General features: G+C 34.7%; 2 protein-coding genes across 3 annotated transcripts; one reads left to right on the top strand and one right to left on the bottom strand.

Annotated features, from left to right (window-relative positions):
* The first annotated feature begins 3,701 nt into the window (after positions 1-3,701).
* On the top strand, positions 3,702-9,750 carry LOC130052580 (uncharacterized). Of its 2 annotated transcripts, XR_008800924.1 has the most exons (4): positions 5,921-6,185; positions 6,267-6,409; positions 9,111-9,268; positions 9,510-9,750. XR_008800924.1 is itself a non-coding variant. In XM_056157950.1 (3 exons), exons 1-3 carry the CDS (start codon positions 3,718-3,720, stop codon positions 6,397-6,399), a joined length of 378 nt encoding a protein of 125 aa, XP_056013925.1. In that variant the 5' UTR covers positions 3,702-3,717; the 3' UTR covers positions 6,400-6,978. The 2 variants fall into 2 exon arrangements, 1 of the variants encoding a protein (XP_056013925.1); XM_056157950.1 differs by lacking the exons at positions 9,111-9,268; positions 9,510-9,750 and adding an exon at positions 3,702-3,821 and having other exon boundaries at positions 6,045-6,185; positions 6,267-6,978.
* Positions 9,751-21,900: 12,150 nt separating this feature from the next.
* LOC125677153 (multiple epidermal growth factor-like domains protein 10) lies at positions 21,901-24,305 on the bottom strand. The gene is made up of 4 exons (XM_048915124.2): positions 24,145-24,305; positions 23,985-24,040; positions 23,725-23,859; positions 21,901-22,828 (listed from the first exon to the last, which is right to left on the bottom strand). The coding sequence occupies exons 1-4, from the start codon at positions 24,219-24,221 to the stop codon at positions 22,296-22,298; spliced, it is 801 nt and encodes a 266-aa protein (XP_048771081.2). The 5' UTR covers positions 24,222-24,305; the 3' UTR covers positions 21,901-22,295.
* Positions 24,306-24,540: the final 235 nt, after the last annotated feature.

The raw sequence follows: 24,540 nt of genomic DNA, 5'->3' as shown, positions 1-24,540 counted from the left end.
TGATGATGGGTCAATCACCATGAGGAAAGCATATGGCATTGGAGGGGGTGTAGACTTGTCAAAGGAGAATTTGGACAAAGTCGGTGGAAATCAACAACACCATCACCGGTCAGGATGTTTCACTCTGAATGGCTTCACAACTAGTACTCCCATCACTGCAACAGGGAAGATTGAAAATCCCAAGGAACTCATCCCCATGTCCACCGAGTCTGCACTGTGATCAACTTCTCTAAAGAGATTAAAGAATACCCTGAATGTTGAAATTGAGCCCCTGTGGTAAAGAGATATAGGCCCTACCTTGTTTACCTGGTGCTTCTTATGAATTTTAACCGATCGTTGGTGTTGATAAACCACACATCTTCACATGTAACAGTAACATGACCTCTTCACTAAAACTTACAAAGGTAAGCTTAAAAACAACTCCAATTCCAAATTGAAATTCGTCTGTACAACTCGTGGTGGAAACAAATGGGTTAGGTATAATGGGAATTTCGATCCCGACTTAAATTTCTTAGAAATCTTGTTTTACCTATTCGGTAGGATCATATATGATATTTCGACGGTTTAAGAAACAAAAATGAAAATACATTGATATAAACATTAGCTAAAATAATTAAAGATGATAAGTTAATGCACAATTATTATATTTCAATGATTTCAATATATCTCATTTTCTTTATTTTCCCGGAATTTTTCACCATTTTGAAGGAGGCATTTCTGGAAAAAAAATGAATTTTCCACACTTTTGAAAATGAAAAGTGATTAAACAAAATCCCCTTTTGTCTTTTATAAATCTCATACGATTGTAAGTGTTTGCTGTTTAAAAAAAAAGTAATTTTAAAAATTGGATGTTTTTTTTCAAGAAAACCATATTCATCAAATAAAATCAACCGTTGTCATGGAGACAAGTGAGATATTGTCACTATGGCAATGCATAAAGGAAAAGGGGACTTTATTTGCCATTGTATATCTTTATTGACCAAAATATATTGGTATTTTCCCCTCGATATTGATTTTACAATTTATTGCCTATTTTTAGCTATTTTGTGTTGATTGTGGGGGTAGTCTATTTCTAGTAACATATCTCTGCAGGTATGCATCAGATGAAAAAATTAGTACCACATATAGGATTCTTATGTATAGTGGTAAAGTATATATAAGTATCGATTCAATCCCTGACGGTCGATGTGCCACCCTTTGCATGATTCTTACGTGGAACAGCACTTAAAGGACACATCGCATGTTTTTAAACTTTTTAATTTTTTCAGCAAAATTAATTCATTTCATGCCTAAAACTACTTTACATGTGTTTTAAATGAAACAGTTTGCGTAGTTTTCGAGTTTGAAAGCGATGAAATTCAAATCTTGCGATATGCATATTTTCTTCGATATTTTACGCGCCATTATCTGTGACGTCATATGCGACCTCGAGCGAGAAGATTTGAAAACAGTTGATAGCCATTTCATAAACAGATTAGATTTAATTGACAAACAAACAATTATCACATTAACAGCTTGTAAATAACACTGCATTAGGGTGTTTTGTGCCGTTTAAGGGTGTACTTGCTGTCAGTAGAGAGGATTTGGACTGTGTTTTTATCAATTTTCGAAGCAAGGTATGAGGGACAAGACGTGAATATTTTTTGTCGACACAACGACTTTGCCATAAAAACCCCCAGTAGAATTTGTCCCTGTACTTTTTCTAACAAGCACTTGGACAAATACGTAGATAAACTGCGAGAAAGTGGTTCTATCGAAGCTACGCACTGTAACATATAGGCCTACGGCATTCACCTTGTAACAACATAGGCAGAACTTTGCTAGCAGTGTCTACCAACTGGTAGTTTTAAAAAAGAAATTTAAAGATAAAAGATAATTGGACTTTCAATTATAAATAATAAAATATAATATTTCCGGACTTTGAATTGAATTATAATGCTTTCATTTTTTTTTTTTAAGGAACGCGTACGTGTTTACAACAACAGCACGCCGCGCTCCCACTTCCTACGTAACAACGTGTTGATAACAAAAAATAATGATTAGGCCCAATAAAATTGCTTTAATAAAATAATTTAAAAGTATTGTGATTTTCACAATAAGTTTGATCATTATTATTATTTTTTTCTTTTTCGAAATGCACCCGTGACAGTAGGCCTAGTTGTCAATGATACATAATCGTATCATAATTTAGGCCTATCTAACTTCTCCAAAAATAAATTTAATAATAACTGCACTGTTTATTTTAGAAAAGCAACAACGCTAATTACAGTTGTTTACAAAAATGGCATTACCAAATTGTGTTTAAACAGGGATCCGATGTAAACATTATTTACTTGCAAATTTATGCAGATTTCATACTCGCTTTTCTCGCTACATTTGGATCGCTATTTGTATGCACTGGTGGCTAAAAGATATAAGACTCTGGAAATTTGTCAACATCGAAATAAATGTTATCCATGGTAAATAAATTAGGCCCCTAAAACCCGAGTTTTTAAAAATATCTAACACTACTTTTACAACAAGTTGATCAACGAAGGTCGCATATGACGTCACTGTACCACGTGACTACCTATCTAATTAACTAGGCTTTTTGAAATCGGGGCTTAGATTTAAGTCCGTATTGTGACTAATTATCGCAATACTTCAGCGAACGAACTATTACAATTAATTTCTATAAGCATAAGGAAGACAAAATGCATATAATTCTGTATACTTTGAAAACACGAGATGTGTCCTTTAATACTTGAAACATTGGGTTTGAAACACAATGTTGGCCATACGTTGGCCCAACGCAAGTAAATTAATGTTGGGAATTCTACGTTGTCTCAATGTTGGCCCAACGTAATTCTAAAGCCGATGTAATGCCAGTCAAAATGACGTTTGAAACATTGGCCCAGTCGACTGCAGCTTAGCATACATACATTCAAGAGTCAATAAAGTGATTATTAATTAAAGTTCTCCAAATTAAATATTGTTTTAATAGCCATTGCATAATTAAACCGTATTCAAACAATAACTTTCCAGATATTTTATTTCACGTAGATCTATATTAATTTTTTTTAGAATAACATACATTTTGTGTGGTGGTGCTTACAATTGAAAGAAAATAAAGAATTAGAAAGTTTTGAAGTTTAAAATGTACACCGTATACTGCTATAACGTTAACGTTTGTACACTAACATAACGTCATCAAAGTTCAGATATGACGTCGTATTTTTTATACGTCATTATTGAGATTGAACGCTGAACGGAAGAAGCTGCAGTACTAGTCCTGGACGAAACATCAAAATGTAAGTAATTTAGTATTGAAACTAGTGTAGATCTAATATGTGCTTTGATATAAATTAGAAGTCATTTTCAAAAAGTGAATTAAAAACAAACACGTAGAATAGATTCTGAATTGTTTGTGTGCGTATTGTGTGGAAAAGAGAAGCCAAATGTTTAGGCACTTTTAATAATTTTAATTGAAATAAATATCACCACTTTAACATGATATTCACGATTTCACCCATTCTCAGTTAATGTGTGCATTGCTGTCGCCGACGTTTATATTGATTATTCATAATGTTTCATGAAATGTTATTATTTCTTAAAAGTTTAAGAACTTTTTCCATGGAAATTAACATACATTTACCCATAGGGCGAGAAAGTCTCGAATTTACGTAACTTCCGGTTTAGGCACTGGAGATAAACATAGACGCCACGAGGTTTTTAGGAATGCTGTGTTTCGTTACTGGCTGTAATCACCAGAGTTTGAGAGAAACTTGTAGTTTCTACAGATTTCCTAGAAAAAGTTTGAAGCAGTGGGAGAAATTGTGCAAGTGGGTAACGTAATCATATTGCAGGCGTGTTGTATCCTACGTGGCCTGGAAGAGGGGGGGGGGGGTATTATATTGTACATGTATCAACTTTCACTACCATTTTACGTTTCTTTTACTACTTTTAATTCAAACGAAGTGGGGCACTGGGCCGGTAATCGTATTTTATCATAAATATACCCTTGTTAAAAAGGTGGGGGTTCCCACCTCTTACATGTGCTAACAAACTTGTCTCCAACACCTAGGGTACAAGACTGCTGATCGACGTGCCTCAGGCACCGTCCCTTGGTACCCTCTGTGTTTGTGACAACATTGTATAATATTGTTTTACTTTACCTCCCATATAGCACACTTATTGTACAGTACATTTGCAATCAGTATTGTGATGAGAATTCAATACATGTCAATGTTGAAACCCTTAACATGTGCATGGTACACATGTGTAAATTGTATCATGTAGTTATAATGTTTAATTGTTAATTTGTACATGCCCCCTGAGGGCCCTAGATTGGTGAATAAATAAATAAAATAAAAAATACAAGTACAATATGCTTTGAAGATTAAAAGCATACTCTACCAGTCTCTAAGCCTAGTGCTTTGTGTGTGAACAGAGGATGAATTGTATTTTCTTCTTGAATGTCCACTATATAATAATCCTAGAGGAAAACTTTTGGATAAGATATTTAAAACCTTTCCAAACCTAGTACTGCTTAACAATACTGATCTGTTTACATGGATTATGTCAAAATGAAAATCCTGAGTTTGCTGTTTTATCATGCCAATATTTAATTGTAAATTTCAATACAAAAAAACAGCATACATGTACAATATAGTTATGTGTTTCTTGACTTTTATTATTGGATATATAAGGCCACTGATAAAATGTGTTGTGTTTCCGCTAACCCGACCGACCCTAAATTATAGTCCCGACCCTAGAATTTTTTTTCGATATTTAAAAAAACATCGTCATTTTCCCGGAAAAAATATATTCCCGGTTCTTGGTTTTCGTTTTAGTTAGACATTGAGATGAAGTCATTAAAACTTGTGCAGTAATTAGGGCTATACGGACCGTGGATACCGACCTGGATAGCTCAGTGGTTAGAGCACCTGACTAGAAATGCAGGGGTCCAGCCAAAGATTTTCTCCTTCCCATACTACATTTGGTGCCGTTGACCACCCCTGGTGGTGCAGGTTGGCCTGTCGGGCGAAAAGAACCTGGGTTGATATTGAAAGACAATTATAAAATTATAATTGATCTTAAGGAGGGAGGAATGTAGTAATTAGGGCTATACGGACTGGATATCGGCGTGGATAGCTCAGTGGTTAAAGCACCTGCCTAGTAATGCAGGGGTCCCGGGTTCGATTCCCGGTCCAGCCAAAGATTTTCTCCTCCTTCCTATACTTCACTTGTTAGAGTTTACAATGTTTTTGCATACTTTGAAAAAAAAAATAAAAAAAAATAAAAAAAAAAATTATTTCCTACCTACCTACCCTATTTTTTTCTGGAACGTTAGCGGAAACTCAACAATTTTTATCGTTGGCCTAATTGAATTGATGTGCACATAAATGAGGAATGCTACACCAGAGAAATTTGATATACATATACAACAATATCTTAAAATTAAAATCTTTCAAATTTACTTTATTTAGTAAAAAAAAATGCAGTTTTAGTCAGCATTAGTAGAAAGCAATCTGAGAATTTTTTGTTAAAACACCCTAGACTCGAACATGCAATCTACAGTTCAGCAGTCGGTGTTAACATATTTTCATCCATGTTTTAAAAGGAAGTCAGTCATTATGACGATGTAGAGTACCTCCTTCATCAAGTTATTGTGCTAAATACGTGTAATTGAATTGATTCATGCATCAATTAAAGTGATGAGAGCAAAAAATAATTAATTTGATGTGCACATCAATTCAATTACAATTATTGCAAGCAATACTTGAATTGATGATATCTTCAAAAAATTAAAGATGTCTTCAATTATGTGAGTTAAGTGTTAATTTAGTGTTTCATAATAATTTACATTGTATATTAGACTTGTTGATTTTAAATACTCATACGTTTAATATATATGTAATGAATGGAACATATACTTTTTAAAAAGGGTCCTACTTCTCATCATATATCATTTCTTTTTCACCTTGCTGTATCCATATATGCAGATGTGTTCTATTTAAAGTTGACATAAAAGTATAACTGTTATACACCTTATTAATCCACAGGAGAAAAGATAGGACAGTGACCTCATCGGACAGAATATGTAGCTGTCATTTCAAAGATGGAAGGAAGGAGAACGACCCAACCTTGTTTCCTTGGAACCAGGGTACTTACTTTGACTTCCAGGATCCGAATATAATTTCACGGTAAGTGAAACAGTTGATACCTGATCTATTTTATAAAGTGATTTGTCTTCCACCATTTACATCAGTTTCTTCTCATTTTAGACATCAATCCAGACAAGCTGACCCTTGTACAGAAGAAGAGACTGAGGCAGCTGTTACATGTAATGACAGAGAACCTTTGACTACAAATGAGACTGTTGATCTGGAGCACACTTATATGCGGTCCTATATGTAAACGTGATATAGTAAGGACTTCCGTTATGTGCAAAAATGAAACGTACGTTACTGTCGCCAGAGCAGGACGAGGTATCATATTTCAGAATCAGTGATGTAAAAACGCATAACAGCTTTGTTTGCTTTTTAGATAAAGTTAGATAGCATGAATGAGACAAAACATATGAACTTCAAATCATATAGCCGATGTTATATACGTAATTTAAAATATTGAATGGGCATTCAATGTGTTGTAATTAACAAACGACCGAAGCTGTGAAAACTGATGTACAAAGGTGCAGTATATCAACCCCACTCGGTAATTATCAAAATTATGATAATCAAAGCCAAAAGCTTACACGTATCAACACTTCGCCGCGAGTTACGTCCCTTTACGGGGTCAGCCAAAGGTCAATCGGTGAAAAACCCAATTTTCCTTCTTTACCTTACCATATGTAAGATGTTATTACTTTGAATTTTAGCCAAACTACCAAATTTTCATACAAGTTAATGGGTTGCCCCAATCTGGGGCATTATTGTAGTTGACTGCAATTGATGGAAAAATAATAGATGTCAAAGCTACAGATAGGAAAATTACAAAGGCCAACGTAGGGAAATACGATTTTTATCCGCGATATGGCGGACAAGGGACGTAACTTTCGCGAAGTGTTGATACGGCTCCGTCTGTAAAAAAAAAAAAAAACAACAACCGGGGAATTCAAACATAACAATCCGAAATGTCGCTGCATTTAGATGGGTAAAATACGTCAGTCGTTTACTGCGAAAGAAAAGTTAGAAGTAATCGCATTTGCCCAAACCCATGGAAATCGTGCAGCATGCATGCAGAAAGCCATGCTACAGAGAGAAACATTACGACATCTACCCTTCTACCCTAAGGGACGGATGTCCCGTGTCACAGTAGGTGTGGCACGCTAAAGAACCCTCACTGCTCAATGGCCGTAAGCGTCGAGCATAGGCCTAAATTTGAAGCCCTTCACCAGTCTTGGTGACGCCTCCATATGAGTGAAAAATTCTCGAGCGAGAGGTTAAGCAAGATACAATCAATCAATCAATCTACCCTAAGGGGTCAAGTGAAAAAGCATATTCACGCAACACCTCTCTCTCTCTCTCTCTCTCTCTCTCTCTCTCTCTCTCTCTCTCTCTCTCTCTCTCTCTCAGGTACACGCACACATCATGCATGTAACATGTGTCAAATGAACACGTTATAACTTCCCACCTACAGCTGAACACTTTTAAATATCCTGATATTTTTGTAAGAAATTCACTACATGGTACTTAAAACAACATTTGTAAAATATATCGCTTTATTCACTGTAGCTTCTTGAATTGTAGCTTATGAAATGGACACCTTACCGATGCACGTACACTCAAGTGAGCACTTTTATTTACACACGGTCAATTAAAAACCGTGACACACGGGCAATCAAACACTAAAAAAAAAAAAAAAACCTCTGACACATAAGGTCAATTAACCACTCTAACACACAGAGAATTAAACACCCTGATGCACACTAACAGTAAACACGTGGTTTTGAATCATGCGTGTATATACATCTTTACGTATATGGCGCTAGGCCTACGTACAGTCAAATCTTTGTGACGTTATTTCCCAGGGCCCGGTTTTTCGAAAGCTGGTTAACTTTAACACAGTGTTAATTCGGTGTTAACTTCTGTGTTAAAGTTAACCATGTGATTAACAGTTTTTCAAAATGCGAGTTTGCGTTAACACAGTTCACTGTGTTAACTTCAATCCACTTCCAGTACCTGTGTTAAGTCTTAACACAGTGGTAAAAAATGTCCGCCGACTTCATTTTCTGTCTACATCAGACCAAAAATCATGAAAAATTCGAAGGTTCAGACATTCTGAAGTGTATATTGATGCTGAACTATGACGGTGTGTTGTTTATGTTGTCATAAATTGATATATTCGTCAAATCTCATTAAATTTACCTAGGGGGAACAGCTAATGGAAAAACTAGTACAGTTGGATGATGGTGGTACACTTTTCTGTCAGTGGCAATATCTTGCATGTATCTATAGATACTTTCGGCATAAACTTTCAATAAGGGGTGGGGGGGGTGTCAATAAAACTCGTATTATATTCACTTATATGAAATCCTGCAACAGGACCCATGCTTAAGATGTAATTTTACCTATTTTTTGGCTTCCAAATGTCAAAGTGCATGCATGATGATAATTTCCTTTGAAACACCAACGTTAAAAACACTATCATCTGCACTGGCCTTGACCTTTTGAAAATCCCTTGTATCATTTAAAACTGATTCAAAAGAAGATTTGCATGCATGAAACATACATACATGTATTTTCTTTTTTGAAGGTTATCTAATATGAACATTATTCAATTCAGGCTAATACAGAATAGCTGTTAACACAAACTTAGGAAGATGAGTTGTTATGCCCCCGAGATCGAAGATCGGGGGGGGGGGGGGGGGGGGGGGGGGGGGGGGGGGGGGGGAGTATTGTTTTTGTCCTGTCTGTCATTCTGTCTGAAACTTTAGCCTTGCTAATAACGTTTGAACAGTAAGTGATAGAGCTTTGATATTTCACATGAGTATTCCTTGTGACAAGACCTTTCCGTGGGTACTAAACCTTTTGACCTTGACATTTGACCTACTTTCCAGTTGTTATGTTCTAATTAACACATAAAGGTTGTATACAAAATTAATAATTTGAGTACATACATATATGCAGGTAAAGAGCTTAGGACAATTGGAGGGGAGAATGTCAGATCTGCAACCAGAAGAATCCTGTCATACCTTCTTTAGACTGCCTTGCAGTGAGAGTTAACTAGAAAGGAAAGGGAGGGAAAATGGCATTTTTCACGTTCAAAATCAAAGATGTATTAACCAGTAAGAATTATTTTTCTTGTCTTGATTTTGATCATGTGAAATCATCCATCAGAAATTTTGGTGCAAGTTTTGAAATTTCGCCTCTCATTTGTAGGTGTATAACTAAATCAATTGCAAATTGATTAGTAAGTTACTGTAATACACACAGTATAGAATAAATCTTTTATCTGGCAAGAACTTTGAGACCTTGAAAATTATGTCATTAATGTACATGTCTAAATTTATTGTCTATATAATTCAGGGACTGTTCGAAGAAACAAACTGACATCCAACGCCACTGATAATGAGATTTGCCAGGTTGCGAAAGATTGGTTTAGATTTGCGTGCGGCAGAGATGGTGGGAGAAAGCGGAGGGAGGATAAGAAAAAACTGGAAGAAATGAGAAAGGAGAGAGAAACAGCTGAACATTCAGATTAAACAATGATAAATGCAAATTCTCAGAAAATTGAAATTTACAACAAAGTTTAAAAAAAAAAATAAAGCATCATCCAGTCAAAGAAGTTATTTTGTATTTCCTAATAAGATGATTTTGAATATCAAATATGTCCCGAATAAATCATATGTCAATTAGTCTATTTAGAACAGGAAAAACATATTAGATTAATCTATCGTAGACGTCATTGACAATAATTTACGACCATACAGGTCATGGAGGACTTGAATATACTGTACATTCCTAATTATACCCAAGGACATTTTGCGAGAAGTATCACTGGAATAATTTTTTTCATTTTGGTTTTTTATGCTAAAATACATGTAAACGAACAAACATATCAACAGAGCAATTGCAAATTTATGATTTCAGTATTTTGCAATATAATGTGCATCTGTAAAATAAGGAATCTTGCAGTATATACATGTATATATACTCCATGAGTATTTTCATATCTTCCAAATGTATGTTAGATTTATTAATGCTGACCCTCAAATGGTTAATTTTCTCTTTTTTAAAAACACAACTCTTCCATTAATATTATCAAGTGTTATCAGGAACTTTATTTTCATTTCATAATCTGTTAATTCTTCATATATCTAAATGACCACTCGCTGTTGGCGTGGTCCGCTATTGTGCATTTATAACAATACTGTATTGACCCAATATTGGCAATATTGAATTACAGGTAAATAATCTTTATCTTGTAATGGCCCAACGATGGCCCTACCAATACATTGCAATTTGCTATGTTGGCCTAATGTTGGCCCAACGATTACATGCATGTGTTACTACGTTGGGCCAACATCGCCCCAACATGTTGGGCCAACAAAGGCCCCCACTTTGCACTTAGACATTGCGCCAACATTGTCCTCCCAACGTTGGGCCAACAAAGCCGGTTATATCGGACCAACGTTGTGCCAACGTACGTATGCTATCTGGGCTGTTAGCTTGGTCAGCCCATATTTGTATTTATAAAAGAAATAAATTATGGCATGAATTCAAAATGAGGTACAATTAGTGATATTTTTCAGTCCCAGGCCGATATCTGTCTGCTACCTGGTATATCTTCAGGAATGGTTGCTTCATTCATTGGTGGATTGGTATTACAGGCTTATAGCCCTGGGTTTTTTTTTTCAAAGTAAGGGAGAGGACAGTCTTATGAGAAGTTGACGTCAAAGTTGTTTATTTAAGAAATGATCAGCACTTTTGAGCTGTTTATGGTCAGTATGAACGGATTTGGATTTAAGGCAAATTCTGTGAATCGCGCTAGCGATTCACAGAGAATTTGCCTCAAATCCAAATCCGTTCATATTGACCATGAACAGCTCAAAAGTGCTGTTCATGATCATTTCTTATATTTATATTCATTTACTAAATCACCATTTGCTTACATTCCTTGAATAAGTCAGGAAATATTTTGTTGCATAAAACGAGCTCCTAAGATCCACCTATATCACAGTCGTATTGTGACGTACGTCAAAACATAGACATGACGTCACACTTTGCCCTGTCTTTTATGTCAACATTGTGCACACGGTGCACTGTATTTTGGAGCTAGGAGACCACAAGATTGGGATGATGATCCACGGAAGTTCATAATCTTAATCCGGGATGTGACTTTGCGAGATCTTTGTAACACATGTATTTTTTCAAATCATTACGCTCTATCTCAGTTGCGTACTTTAAACTAGTTCATGATCAGTTCATAGTCAATATGAACGGATTGTGTCGCGTGCTGAAATACACGTATCAACACTTCGCCCTGAGTTACGTCCCTTTGCGGGGTCAGCTAAAGGTCAATCGGTGAAAAACCAAGTTTTCCTTCTTTACCTTACCAAATGTAAGATGTTATTACTTTGAATTTTAGCCAATTACCAAGTTTTCATACAAGTTAATGGGTTGCCCCAATCTGGGGCATTATTGTAGTTGACTGCAATTGATGGAAAAATAACAGATGTCAAAGCTACAGATAGGAAAATTACAAAGGCCAACGTAGGGAAATACGATTTTTATCCGGGAGATGGCGGACAAGGGACGTAACTTTCGCGAAGTATTGATACGTGTATTGGTTGGTTCATAGAGGAAAATTCGATTTGTAATATAAATATAATTTTTGACAATCAAAAAAAATCATAAAAATCTAAAACCTATATAAACCCAAACTTCAAAATCCTGGAGAGGGTGCAAGGAAAAGCACACACACACAAACTAAACGACGATCTTTATTCAAGCTTCACTATCTTAAGGTATTCCATGTATAATGAAAGGATAATGAACAATTTTGAAGGATTTAGATCAACATGACTGGTAAATGATTAGAAGCTGACCTTTTTGCACTTAAGACTTTTTGGAAGAGTTGTCTGCCCTTTGTAAGAATAAGAAAAATCTAATATTCTAAATATGTGTGTGGTCAATGATTAATTTTATTTCATATTTTTATTAAGAGAAAGTGTATGTAACTTTCTACCAAGAGATTTGTATGAAAATATAATTTCTTCTTAAAATATTGTAATAAAACATGCTTTTCCCATATACCTCAATGTTAAATTCTAGGTGAAATAAATCAAGCAGTAAACAAAATTTTGAAAATTCCTATCGTGGATTATTTTTATTTGATGAACCCTTCAAAATGATACCATGGTTACAAAAATTCCACCATCCATTTATTAGATATGAAATATGGTCATTATACATTGAATACCTTAAATCGTAACGTGTCGGGATGGGAGTAGCAAGTGTTCGTCCTCCTCTATACACGGGTTCAATTCATTGGGTCAAATGCTGTCTGACGAGTTACAGTAAAAGCAATTGTGAGGACATTCTTTACATACTACTTTTGACTACGGATTACTCCGATTACCTGATCAAGATAGGAGCTTACCTCGAAATATGACTGTCAAGGCTCGTTACTTTCACTTGTTCAAGCTTACATCCTTAACACTCGATACTACTTTGAAAAATAGGGGGGTCGGTTAGTATAACCCAATATATTTTACTTTGGATTGTAAAGATAATTTTGAATGTAAGAAATAATGGGAAATGTACGCTGTCAAACAAGAGGCCAATGGCAATGAGCCACATCGCTCACCTGAGCCACTTTAGCCCTGTCGTTGTTCAAGGTCATTAGGTAAAACAACGAAGTATAACAAGGCCTATATACAAAATATCAAAGTCCTACCTTAAATAGTTAAGGAATTATTGAATAGGTCAAGGTTTTTTCAAAATCAGGTCAAACTCCAAGGTCAAAAAAACACCATTGCGTCACAAGGTCTTGCCGAAAATATATGAAAGCCCTACCTACATGTAAATAGTTCTTGATATACTTAATAGGTGGTTTTTTAAAAAGTAGGTCAAACTCAGAGGTCAAAGGACATGATATGAAATGAAAGGTATTGCCATCAGAAATTTATATAAGATATGAAAGATTAATCTTAAATAGTTTAGGACACATTGTATTGGTCAGACATTTATAAAAAGTAGGTCAAACTTCGAGGTCAATGTCATAAGATAACACACCATGGAATCACATGAAAGGTCTTTCTGTAAAGAATGTATTTACAAAATATAAAATCCCTAGCTTAGATAGTTCAAGATTGTTCCAAAATATATCAACATATAAAACTCTGATCCCCTATTGTGACCCTACCCTAACCCCCGGGGACTATGATCTGAACAAACTTTAATCTACTCTATGTAAGGAAACTTTCATATAAATGACAAATTGTTCTGACCCAGTTGTTCTTGAGAAGATTGTTAAATGCGTTGCCTGTCTATCTAAATGTAAACTTTAATTCCAGATTGTGGCCCCACCCTAACCCCGAGGACCATGATTTGAACAAATTAGAATCTACTCTATATCAGGGAACTTTCGAGTAAATTTCAATTTTTCTGACGCAGTGGTTCAGGAGAAGATTTTTAAAGAATGAAAAAACTTTCATTCTCTATTGTGACCCCACGCTACCTCTGGGGGCCATAATCTTAGTAAACTTGAAACTACACCATGTCAGAAAGCTTTTATGTAAATTAAAATTTTCTGGGAGACTGGTTCTTGAGAGATTTTTAAATGGCACCATTCAATTTTGTATTTTCGTGATTACCTCTCCTTTGGGTATGTCCCTTCATTTGAACAAACTTGCAATCCTTTACCCAAGGATACTTTGTGCCAAGTTTGGTTGAAATTGGCAAGGCAGCTCTGGAGAGGAAGTTGAAAATGTTAAAAGTTTACTGATGGACACAGACGGAGAGACGGACGCCGGACAAAAAGTGATCAGAAAAACTCAATTGAGCTTTCAGCTCAGGTGAGATAAAAAGGGAGAAGCTCTCTAGTTCTACGTGCTTGTATTAGTAGTATAAACATATTTATATTCTCGATAGAATCATCTGCATCTAGGCTGGCTGATTTTTCCTCAAATATCGAGTTAGCTCGAAAATTTTGTCAAACCATTGTAGTATGTTAAAGGAAAATAAGTATTTTTGTTGAATAGAAGAAATTATATTGCCACAGGTAGAAATAAAGATTTTCTTGTCATCTATACGACGAATAAAATTGTTACGTAATCCATATAGTCATCATAAAATAATCCTGTTTAAGACAGATATTCTAAATTTGCGGATTTTGATAATTTACATGTATAATCGTTTGTTTCAATTTTGGAAAGAACAGGCCCATAGCATTTCCATAGATACTAACTCGTTATAACGAGATTATTGACTCGTTATAACGAGAGAATTAACTCGTAATAACGAAATAATTAACTCGTTATATAACGAGATACTAGTAATTAAATCGTTAACGAGAATAAGGTTTTTTTTACTCTTTCAAAATGAGCCTAGCCGGCTTTTGTAGATTCACAATATCACAGAATGTTATGTTTATGTAGGCAGCTTACAACAAAATGGTATGATTAAATAACAATAGTATAGCCAATAAGTCGAATACCAACCTGACAACAACAACAATTACTATAAAACCCCATGACCAATAGATTTGAAAAGATAAAGAGGTCATCTACTAGAGTATTTTTCCAAATGATACATGTAACCCTAACTTACTATCAAGAACACTAGCAACTTCACCAGTGTTAGATTCAGTAAATAATACTATATATATGATTCATATTTGCAGTGAAATATGCATGTACATATGAAAATTTTACATAACATTATTTACTGAATCTAGCACACCTTTTATATATCTTTATCAGTATCTATGTATCCTGCGTGGTGTATTAGGTATACATTAAATATTGTATTAGATGGAGCTTAGTCGGGGCCCCATCCTCGGTAGCTACTATTTTCTCTAATTTAAGAAATATTTTCTCTGTTATAGTATAGGTCTAGGTAATAAAATAAAAAAAGAAGACTTCACCAGTGTTTGCTTGGGTGCTGAAAATAGGCTTCATTGAAAGGTAAGACAAGTAACTTTGCATCAGAAAACTTTGGTACATATCTAAGGGTCTCCAAAGGTTCGAACCAGCCCAGTAATTACAACGTAGACCGGGTATACACCATACCACGCTGTAATCAGTGTCCTGTTGTCCGTAAAACAATGCAGATGAACGGAGCACTCGGATGCAACGATGGAAAGTTCTAATACTGGCAACTTTTGAAATTGTAGAAGCGTCTATTCATCAATTCATGGATGGATTCCATCAGCTAGCTTCAAATTAGCAAACGTTGTTGGAATACGAGGATAATTAGAGGGCTTGCTTAAAACGAGAACACCACCACATACATTAATAGGAGAAAATGACAAGCGCAATGCCTTTCCAAGTCTCCATACTATCTCTATGACAATTCCCCGTATCTTGGCGCACGTCCAATGAATTTGAAAATTGTTGTCCAAAGCAAAACGACAGTGGATGATGGTAGACTGCATCCACTCCTCCTTCTGAAACTAGATACATGTAGTTTGTTTGAATACATTTGTTAATGGATTCTTCTGTAAAAGATATCCATTTACTCTGCATAATTACATAATTCTGAATTAAAATTAAATCCATGACAATATACTAATCAAATAAGATAAGCATACCAATGTCAACATATCTATATTAGGCTGCACGGAATTTAATTCGTATCTACTAATAATACATAAACACGTAAGAAGATGCATATGTAAGCACTGTACATATATAACTGCATAAAATATTAACTATGTATTAACTCTCTTCAGTAATCTCAATCAATCTGTAAATCAAAATACTCAATGTATAGTGGATAGAAACAGAAAGTGGAGTAAGTGGTTCTATAATGACAATAAATTGATATCAAGTCTACTAACAATTCTCAACAGTAAACGTATAAGTAAATTCAAATACTTGTGTTTGAAAACGTACATGTATTACAATATCATATTCACTAATGACTACAAAGTTTAAAACTCATTATCTCGTTCCATGATAATACTGATGATTTATCAGTAGATACCAATTCACTGTATGTATTAAATAGTACGAATACTTTATGAGTACTTATACTAATAGATACTGAATTGTGTACTCATAAATACCTGTAAATATAATTGACATTGATTACCTTATCCAATAGAATAAACAACTAATGAAAATGTCAGCTATCCAGAAGTAAACCTTCACAATTTTAGAATATGTACAGACCCCGAAACGTACTACCACACCAAATGAACCGTTACATTATCGGCTACAACAGTTTGATCGTTCCCACCCAAACCGTTCCGAGGGGTTCAAGATTAGAATGGTCCTCAGTGCCCCTTTCTTGTCGTAAGAGGCGATTAAATGGGGCGGTCCTTCGAATGCAACTGCAGAAACCGAGACCCGTGTAACAGCAGGTGTGGCACGATAAAGATCCCTCCCTGCTCAAAGGTCGTAAGCGCCGAGCATAGGCCAAAATTTAGAAGCCCTGCACCGGCTATGGTGGCGTCTTCATATAAGTGAAATATTCTCGAGAGGGATGTTAAACAACATACAATCAACCAACCAAACAGTTCCGTTCCAACCGTTCAATGTTCCGTTCCCAAACCAAAGTGTTCTGATCTCATTTAAAACCATTCGTTTCCTATAAAGCGTTTGTTTTCTCAAACCGTTCGTTCCCAAATGGTCATTCAGAACTCACGTAATATTATCGAGTCCATTGTAGATCAACATGGCGCTCGGCCAGGGACGATAAAGACAAAATGAATTATTTGGTTAAAAGAATAAGTTTGTTCAATAGGGATCGTTTTTCAGGATCGGTCGCAAATTAAAGAAGTTTCGAAACAAAACAAGATTTCAAATCATAATTGTATTATAAGTCCGTTTCTATTATAGATTGATTTATCAAATCTCCATGTTTTAGTGAAATTGTCGGAAAATTAAAATGAATCATTTACTATTATGATATTCAACTGTTGTAGTCTTTAACTGCGGGTGTAAATTGAGAAAAAATACTTACATAACAACCGTGTACTAACCATACACAAAGTTCACGCCTCTGGTGAAATTAGCTTTCTTAATTTTATGTTCTTTATAAGATTTATGAGATTGATCACTGTTCATTGAATTCACTTTTCATTCAAAACAATCATCTTTACTACATGTAAGAAATATTTAAGGAAAGATCTTCTAAGATTTTTCTTGTGAATTGCTACATTTGAATTCATATATGCGTTTACCTGATCAAGATAACTACTGATATAGGGCTCATGGCGGGTTTGGGATGTTTACTTCTCCTAGGCACCTTTTCCCACCTTTGGTATGTACAGAAGTCCGTGTTTGTCCTTCTCATAATTTTGTATTTTTTATGAGATTGATGAGATTAATCACTGTTCATTATCTTTGAATTACTCGTTCTTTTACATTTAATCATTTAATTCTGTGATAGGTCTCATGATATTTATATCATTTTGTATTCAATGTTCTACAATGCATCTATTAGGAAAATGTTTATAATAAATCATAAGTCGGAGACGACAATATATCACAAAAAGAAATAATTGCATCAGGCCAATATATCATTTGATAAGTATATCCATTCGCTATACATGTACACAGCAAGTTGCCACACTGCGTTATACCTGTGTTAATCTCAAACAATTCTCCGTATACGCCAGACCTGAATTCATTTTGCTCTTTCGACATTTATGGACTAACACGTATTTTAATTTAAACAACATCTAATGTTATGACAACTCAAACGGGAAACAGTTAAATGAATTCACTATAATTGTATTTGAGTTAAAAACAAAGGACGACCCCTCAGTCTTAAGGTATAAAATGGCATCCAACTCATTTCATGTAATTTTAAGTGATTGAAGATAGTCTGTACCTCGTGGAAACGGTCCAATGAGCCAGTGCATAAAAAGTAGGGTTTTTTTCTTTAAAAAATAATTCTTATGTAAGTGTGTTATTACTTCAATTATCTTCTGCTAGTAGCCATATCCGGTGTCAGTGATACACAGTGTTAGTAGAAAGTAATCTGGAATTATTTTTTTAAAAACCCTTACTAGACTTGAACCCGTGATCAGCAGTGGCCACGTTAACCTAGTGAGCTACCCAGCTAGGCAAATAGATTTAAAAGGAATATACAATTTTGCTGATATCTATATTTTCATTCTTGTTTCAAAATGAAGTCAGCCATTATGAGGAAGTGTTATTCCTCCTTAAGCTGGTAACGTCTCTGTATGATTGGAGAAATCTCGAATGTGACGTAAAACAGACAAAAACACAAACCATCCACAAATCCTTTTATTGTGTCGTTGTATTATAATTCTCGATATACATGTAGCAAGTGACCTTTCACCTTAACTATATATATATATATATATATATATATATATATATATATATATATATATAATCCAAATAGAAAGAGTTGATATCACACAGTCAAAATAATTCAATAAAAAAATCAGGAAAATATACAGTTCCAAAATATATTTAAATCACTAGCGCTTTCTGGATTTTAACATCCATCCTCAGGTGAATACAAATTTTAAATAATGAATACACAGTTGTTTATCTTAGAGACGTCTATTGTGACGTCATGACGTCATGATAGTCTTTGCGAGGAGGGAATACATACATGACGCCATAATACAAAAAATTCGGGAAAGGTGACTTGGACAAAATAAGCATGAACATTAACATGATAAAAGTTGATGAATTAAGAGGTTTAACAATCAGAATTGATTAAAGTTTGTTTAGTTTGGGAGAAAACAGTTTAATGAAATAATTTTCTTTAGCAAGTCTCATGGATGTTGATTCTGTTTTAAGTTTATAAAATGGAAATATGCTGTAGTTGCCTCTAGCACAGTTGTCAAAGTGTTCGCTGCATGGGGTATTTCTTGTACTGGGATCGTTAATTTGTTGGCGATGGACACGCATCCTCGCTGTTAGTTGTGTTCCGGTTTGTCCAATATATTCCTCGCCACACCCGTTGCAAATAATGCAGTATAGTAAGTTTTTCGACTTGCATGACATGTTATCATTTACAGTAAAATATTTTCCGCATTTAAAAGTAATAGAAGGTCCTGTTTTTAGGAAGGGACATGTACCACACCTTAAATCACCACATGTAGAAACTGCGTATTTTTCAGGCGTTGAATTGAATTTGGCTTTTGTTAATAATTTTTTCAAGTTGGATGGTTGTCTTTGGCTGTGAAGTAGGTCGGATTTGGGAATAATTTTTTGAAGTTCTAAATCACGCTCGATAACTGTAAAATTCTTCTTAGCTTCCTGAAAGATATTTATATGTTTTGGGTTGTAAGTTGTTATAAATGGTATTAGGAAAGGATCGTGTTCTTTTTCTCTTGTTGTTCTAAGTGTATGCTGTGGAATTTTCTTTGCTTCATTTATGGCTGAAAGAATGAGTGTTTCCGGATAATTCTGCGCAGTAAGAAATATTTTCAATTCTGCCAGTCTTTGGTCTTTAGTATTTTCATCTTTAACAACAGTGCAAATCCTTCTGGCCAAATTGTACGGGATATTCCTTTTAGTGTGTGTAGGATGACATTATTCCCAAATCCGACCTACTTCACAGCCAAAGACAACCATCCAACTTGAAAAAATTATTAACAAAAGCCAAATTCAATTCAACGCCTGAAAAATACGCAGTTTCTACATGTGGTGATTCAAGGTGTGGTACATGTCCCTTCCTAAAAACAGGACCTTCTATTACTTTTAAATGCGGAAAATATTTTACTGTAAATGATAACATATCATGCAAGTCGAAAAACTTACTATACTGCATTATTTGCAACGGGTGTGGCGAGGAATATATTGGACAAACCGGAACACAACTAACAGCGAGGATGCGTGTCCATCGCCAACAAATTAACGATCCTAGTACAAGAAATACCCCATGCAGCGAACACTTTGACAACTGTGCTAGAGGCAACTACAGCATATTTCCATTTTATAAACTTAAAACAGAATCAACATCCATGAGACTTGCTAAAGAAAATTATTTCATTAAACTGTTTTCTCCCAAACTAAACAAACTTTAATCAATTCTGATTGTTAAACCTCTTAATTCATCAACTTTTATCATGTTAATGTTCATGCTTATTTTGTCCAAGTCACCTTTCCCGAATTTTTTGTATTATGACGTCATGTATGTATTCCCTCCTCGCAAAGACTATCATGACGTCATGACGTCACAATAGACGTCTCTAAGATAAGCAACTGTGTATTCATTATTTAAAATTTGTATTCACCTGAGGATGGATGTTAAAATCCAGAAAGCGCTAGTGATTTAAATATATTTTGGAACTGTATATTTTCCTGATTTTTTTATTGAATTATATATATATATATATATATATATATATATATATATATATATATATATATATATATATATACATGTATATATATATATATATAAACAAGTAATGTTTTTAAAACCGATATTCCTTATGTCATTATTAAAAATTCTTTACTGTTGTAAATACCAGTAGGTACATGCATGTAACTGAATAATGAATATTTTGTCTCATCAAGGACGTGTTATTGAAGGGAGAATTTACCGTTGAAAACTCTATTTATACATTGCCTTCGTCATATATGTAGATATAAATGTGCAATATATGGGTGGTCAGAATATATCAAAACAAAATATAGATATTCAGAAACTGATACTGAGTAATGAATGATTACATGTACCACCTCATTATCAGCAAAACTTCCTTATAACCCAAGTAAATGAGTTCAAACACTACCTGTGTTTATAAGTCATGACTGACAAAAAACGGGAACAACACTACACCGTATAGAAGACACAGCGCCTACAGATAAAACGTCGAACATCACCGTAATATAATTGTTAATTTGAAGGTATTATCTATATACATACGTCAGTTGATATGGATACGGAAAATTGCTGCTTTATCTGTTGCAAACATGACCTTTTTTCGTTATATGATTTGTATATGCTCTTGTTTACAGACATTGATTGATTGATTGAATATTGTTTAACGCCCCTCTCGAGAATATTTTACTCATATGGATACGTCACCACTGCCGGTGAAGGGCTGCAAAATGTAGGCCTATGTTCGGCGCTTATGGCCATTGAGCAGGGAGGGATCTTTATCGTGCCACACCTGCTGTGACACGGGAACTCGGTTTTTGCGGTCTCATCCGAAGGACCGCCCCATTTAGTAGCCTCTTACGACAAGCAAGGGGGTACAGAGGATCTATTCTAACCCGGATCCCCACGGGACTACATACATTGAGTTTAGATAATAAACGCTATGTAGCAATGCTATGCACTGAAGAAGCTAAGTATGAGTAACGGATTCTGGAGGGGACGTACATGTAAGACTTATAATTGGGTAATCGAGCAGTGGTATTGTACCTGCATTTTGATTTGTTCTTTAAAACCTTTTCCTAAGGTTTCTTCATATAATTTACGCTATTGTTCTCGTATCATTATAACGGTACATTAATTACTGTTTATGGTACAGTAAAGAAGGCACATACCTCTTTCCCATACGGGTCACCGTATGTCAAGGGATTGTACTATTGTATCAATAATGGAGCATGCATTAACTTCAACATAAATTGATTTACAAAAAATATATCCAAACTTCAAGTGGAACTCAAATTAGAATATTTAATGTTTTAATTAAGTTCAAATGCCTCGGTGCATTCTAGAGACATCGTCCTTGATTGACTCGTTTAGCTGACATTTCCTTCCTGGCCATATATTGGGTAACAAAGTTCAGAAAAATGCATGCGAAACGGAAAGATTTTAGTTTAAACAACATATTTTTAATAACATGCAAGTGTATATCAATAATGAGATTGTGTATCACTGACACCGGATATGGCTTATTCTAGAGTGTAACACCAGAATACCTATAAGTGTCGGATCCACAACAAGGATACAAGGTCAAATACAAAAATTATACAAAACACTAAAATGACCAAAGACACGAACAACCATACCGGTTATAGGGTAATTCGTGTGTATTCAGATTAATATTTCATATGATTATAGAAGGAACCTTAACCATTACACATAACCAGGTTTTTCAGAGCTTCATAATCTGCATACTATCTATCAGATACTAGTCCGCTGTCTTGACGATAATGTTTGAATTACTTTTAGATTTTTCTGTTGGATGCATTTACTTTACGTCCTCACATGTACATCCAACGATGAATACTCGGATGGCTGCTGGTTCCCTTCAGTCTCCCCCTGAACGTTGGGAGTAGGGCTAGGAGCACTATTACTGACAGGGACAGTTTCAGTGAGACCACAGTTGGTTGGATTTAGTTGGAAAGGTCTTGTTTTAATTTCAAGAGTATATTTGTTGTCATATCTATGGTTTAAAAGTCTGATTTTTCCGATCGCCGATCCTTCAAAACACGGATTTGTTTCATCCATATTCAAAGCACTGTAAACATTGCAAGGAAAATCCTCCAAATCTTCATAATTTTGCTCTCTTTTTTTCTCTTTTTTCTTCTTCTCATATTTTCTCCTCAAGTATATCACTAATGCTAGGGTGTTCAGCAGTAACACGAAACCAAGAATACTTGCACAAATCAAGAATAAATTTTTGAAGTCCGGTATCCAAAAAAGGGAATCTCCGAAATGTTCTTGTGATGGAGTTATGGTAGTCGGTTTCTGACTTATTCTCTCAAAGTTGAAATGAGTTGTAGCAGCTGGAATTTAAAAAGATAGATAGAACAAGTAGGGAATTGAATATAAGAATTGGTTTGCTTTTGAACAATTTATTGGGTTTTTTTCCAATGTTTTCTGAAAGATTTTGTCTGCGGTAATGACACGTCATTATTGAAGATAAACAAATAATTACCAGGATGTAAATTCATTTGCTTTTATTCAACTTTTAAAGATGAAACCTAAACTGAGCACCTGATAGGTTTTGCATTAACACGTGTTCAATCAATATATAACTTAAATTGATATACCTAGAACTCCACATTTATTTATCTTTTTCTTTGTCTTTGGGGGGGGGGGGTTACTAAATGATTGTATTTTGATAGAGTTTCTCTCTTAATAATGTCAATTTATTCATATTTATACCTATCAAGTTAATCAATGAACATTAAGATTATGCTTGTTGTAAGATTTCCTTTACAATTGATATGATGTCGAAAAGCTAATGTATGGTTAAAATTTGCTCTCTATGCATAGACGTAAAGCATAGTTTATACAAGTAGTTTAATCTAAATGCGATTAAAAACAGAACAAATACGTAAACGTATTATATTTGGCGTGTACGATATTTGGCGGATATCGTTTTTTCAACAAGTTAGCGTATATTTGATTTAGTGCATTCCTGAATTACTTTAAACATCTAGATTTACGGATGGCATTTAGCGATGTACTTGATTTAGCGGAAGCTGCGTTCCGCCAAAGGCGCTAAATAGAATACACAGCCAAATGTAATACATTTACAGTATACCGTTAACTAAACTGTACCTGAATATAGCGTTATATAATGAAATTGTATGTAGGAAATGCTCTAGACATACGGATGATTTCCCTCTTAGGGGTCTTTTTATGACACGTATATGATTGTTTAGCGTAGACTTACCAGTTGAATTTGAACATCCAATTGCGAAGTCGCAAGTTTCGTTGTCACATTCACAGTTGTGTTGACAGTCTTCTCCATAATGTGGATATTTACATTTGCTGCCACAGGTAGTGTCATAGAAACCGATCTCACACTCTGTATCAATTTTGTAAGAAGTGTTATATTTTCAATATGTATATAGTTTATCTGTATTTAGTTTTTATTTTAAACACTTTATTAGTTCATTAAAAATAATTTTGAATTAGTAAGAAAATCCATACTTATGCAGTCTTGTCGATTTTCATTCCATCTATAGCCAAAGCAACATCTGTTCAAGCTGGATATCGGTAACAAATAAAAAGAGAGTACTAACAACAGGCATGTATGTAATATGATAATGCATATAACACAGATATTATAACAATTATTCTTTTGCCTTACCCTGTACACAGTTTGCCGTCAGACATATCTATGTAATAAAATAGAATGCAAGTACACTTCAAAAATAAATTTTCCATAATGTTTCCATTCGTAGCTGTTTGAAACTCCTTGATTTTCGAAAAATTTACTTTCGTTTTAAGCGATGAACTTACGGAACACCATAACTACCTTTCAGTTCGTTAGCGATATCACATGTGCGTGATCAAACCGAAAGGACGGAAAACTTTATAATAACATGACTTTGTTGTGTTGTTATTAGCTGTTTGAAATGAATACACGGGTCAAAATCAAGCAATGGTGTATGATCATGATTTTCGTTTGATATCTGAAAGATTTGTTTTTAAACAAAGCATTATGCTTTCGAAACTACAATATTTTCCATGTGGTAGAATTAAA

This window comes from Ostrea edulis, chromosome 3 (genome assembly GCF_947568905.1).
Source record: "Ostrea edulis chromosome 3, xbOstEdul1.1, whole genome shotgun sequence".
Lineage (NCBI taxonomy): Eukaryota > Metazoa > Mollusca > Bivalvia > Ostreida > Ostreidae > Ostrea > Ostrea edulis.
The sequence above is the reverse complement of the archived record's forward strand: the minus strand, read 5'-3'. Positions and strand labels throughout refer to the sequence as shown.

Bases quoted from the DNA above. Each gene is read 5' to 3' on its own strand.
- LOC130052580 (XM_056157950.1), top strand. From the start codon at position 3,718: ATGCTGTGTTTCGTTACTGGCTGTAATCACCAGAGTTTGAGAGAAACT. The intron at 3,822-6,044 runs GTGGGTAACGTA...ATTAATCCACAG, and splicing joins CAGTGGGAGAAATTGTGCAA to GAGAAAAGATAGGACAGTGA. The intron at 6,186-6,266 runs GTAAGTGAAACA...TTCTCATTTTAG, and splicing joins GATCCGAATATAATTTCACG to ACATCAATCCAGACAAGCTG.
- LOC125677153 (XM_048915124.2), bottom strand. From the start codon at position 24,221: ATGGAAAATTTATTTTTGAAGTGTACTTGCATTCTATTTTATTACATA. The intron at 23,860-23,984 runs GTATGGATTTTC...AAATTGATACAG, and splicing joins AAATCGACAAGACTGCATAA to AGTGTGAGATCGGTTTCTAT. The intron at 22,829-23,724 runs GTAAGTCTACGC...TTTAAATTCCAG, and splicing joins TGGATGTTCAAATTCAACTG to CTGCTACAACTCATTTCAAC.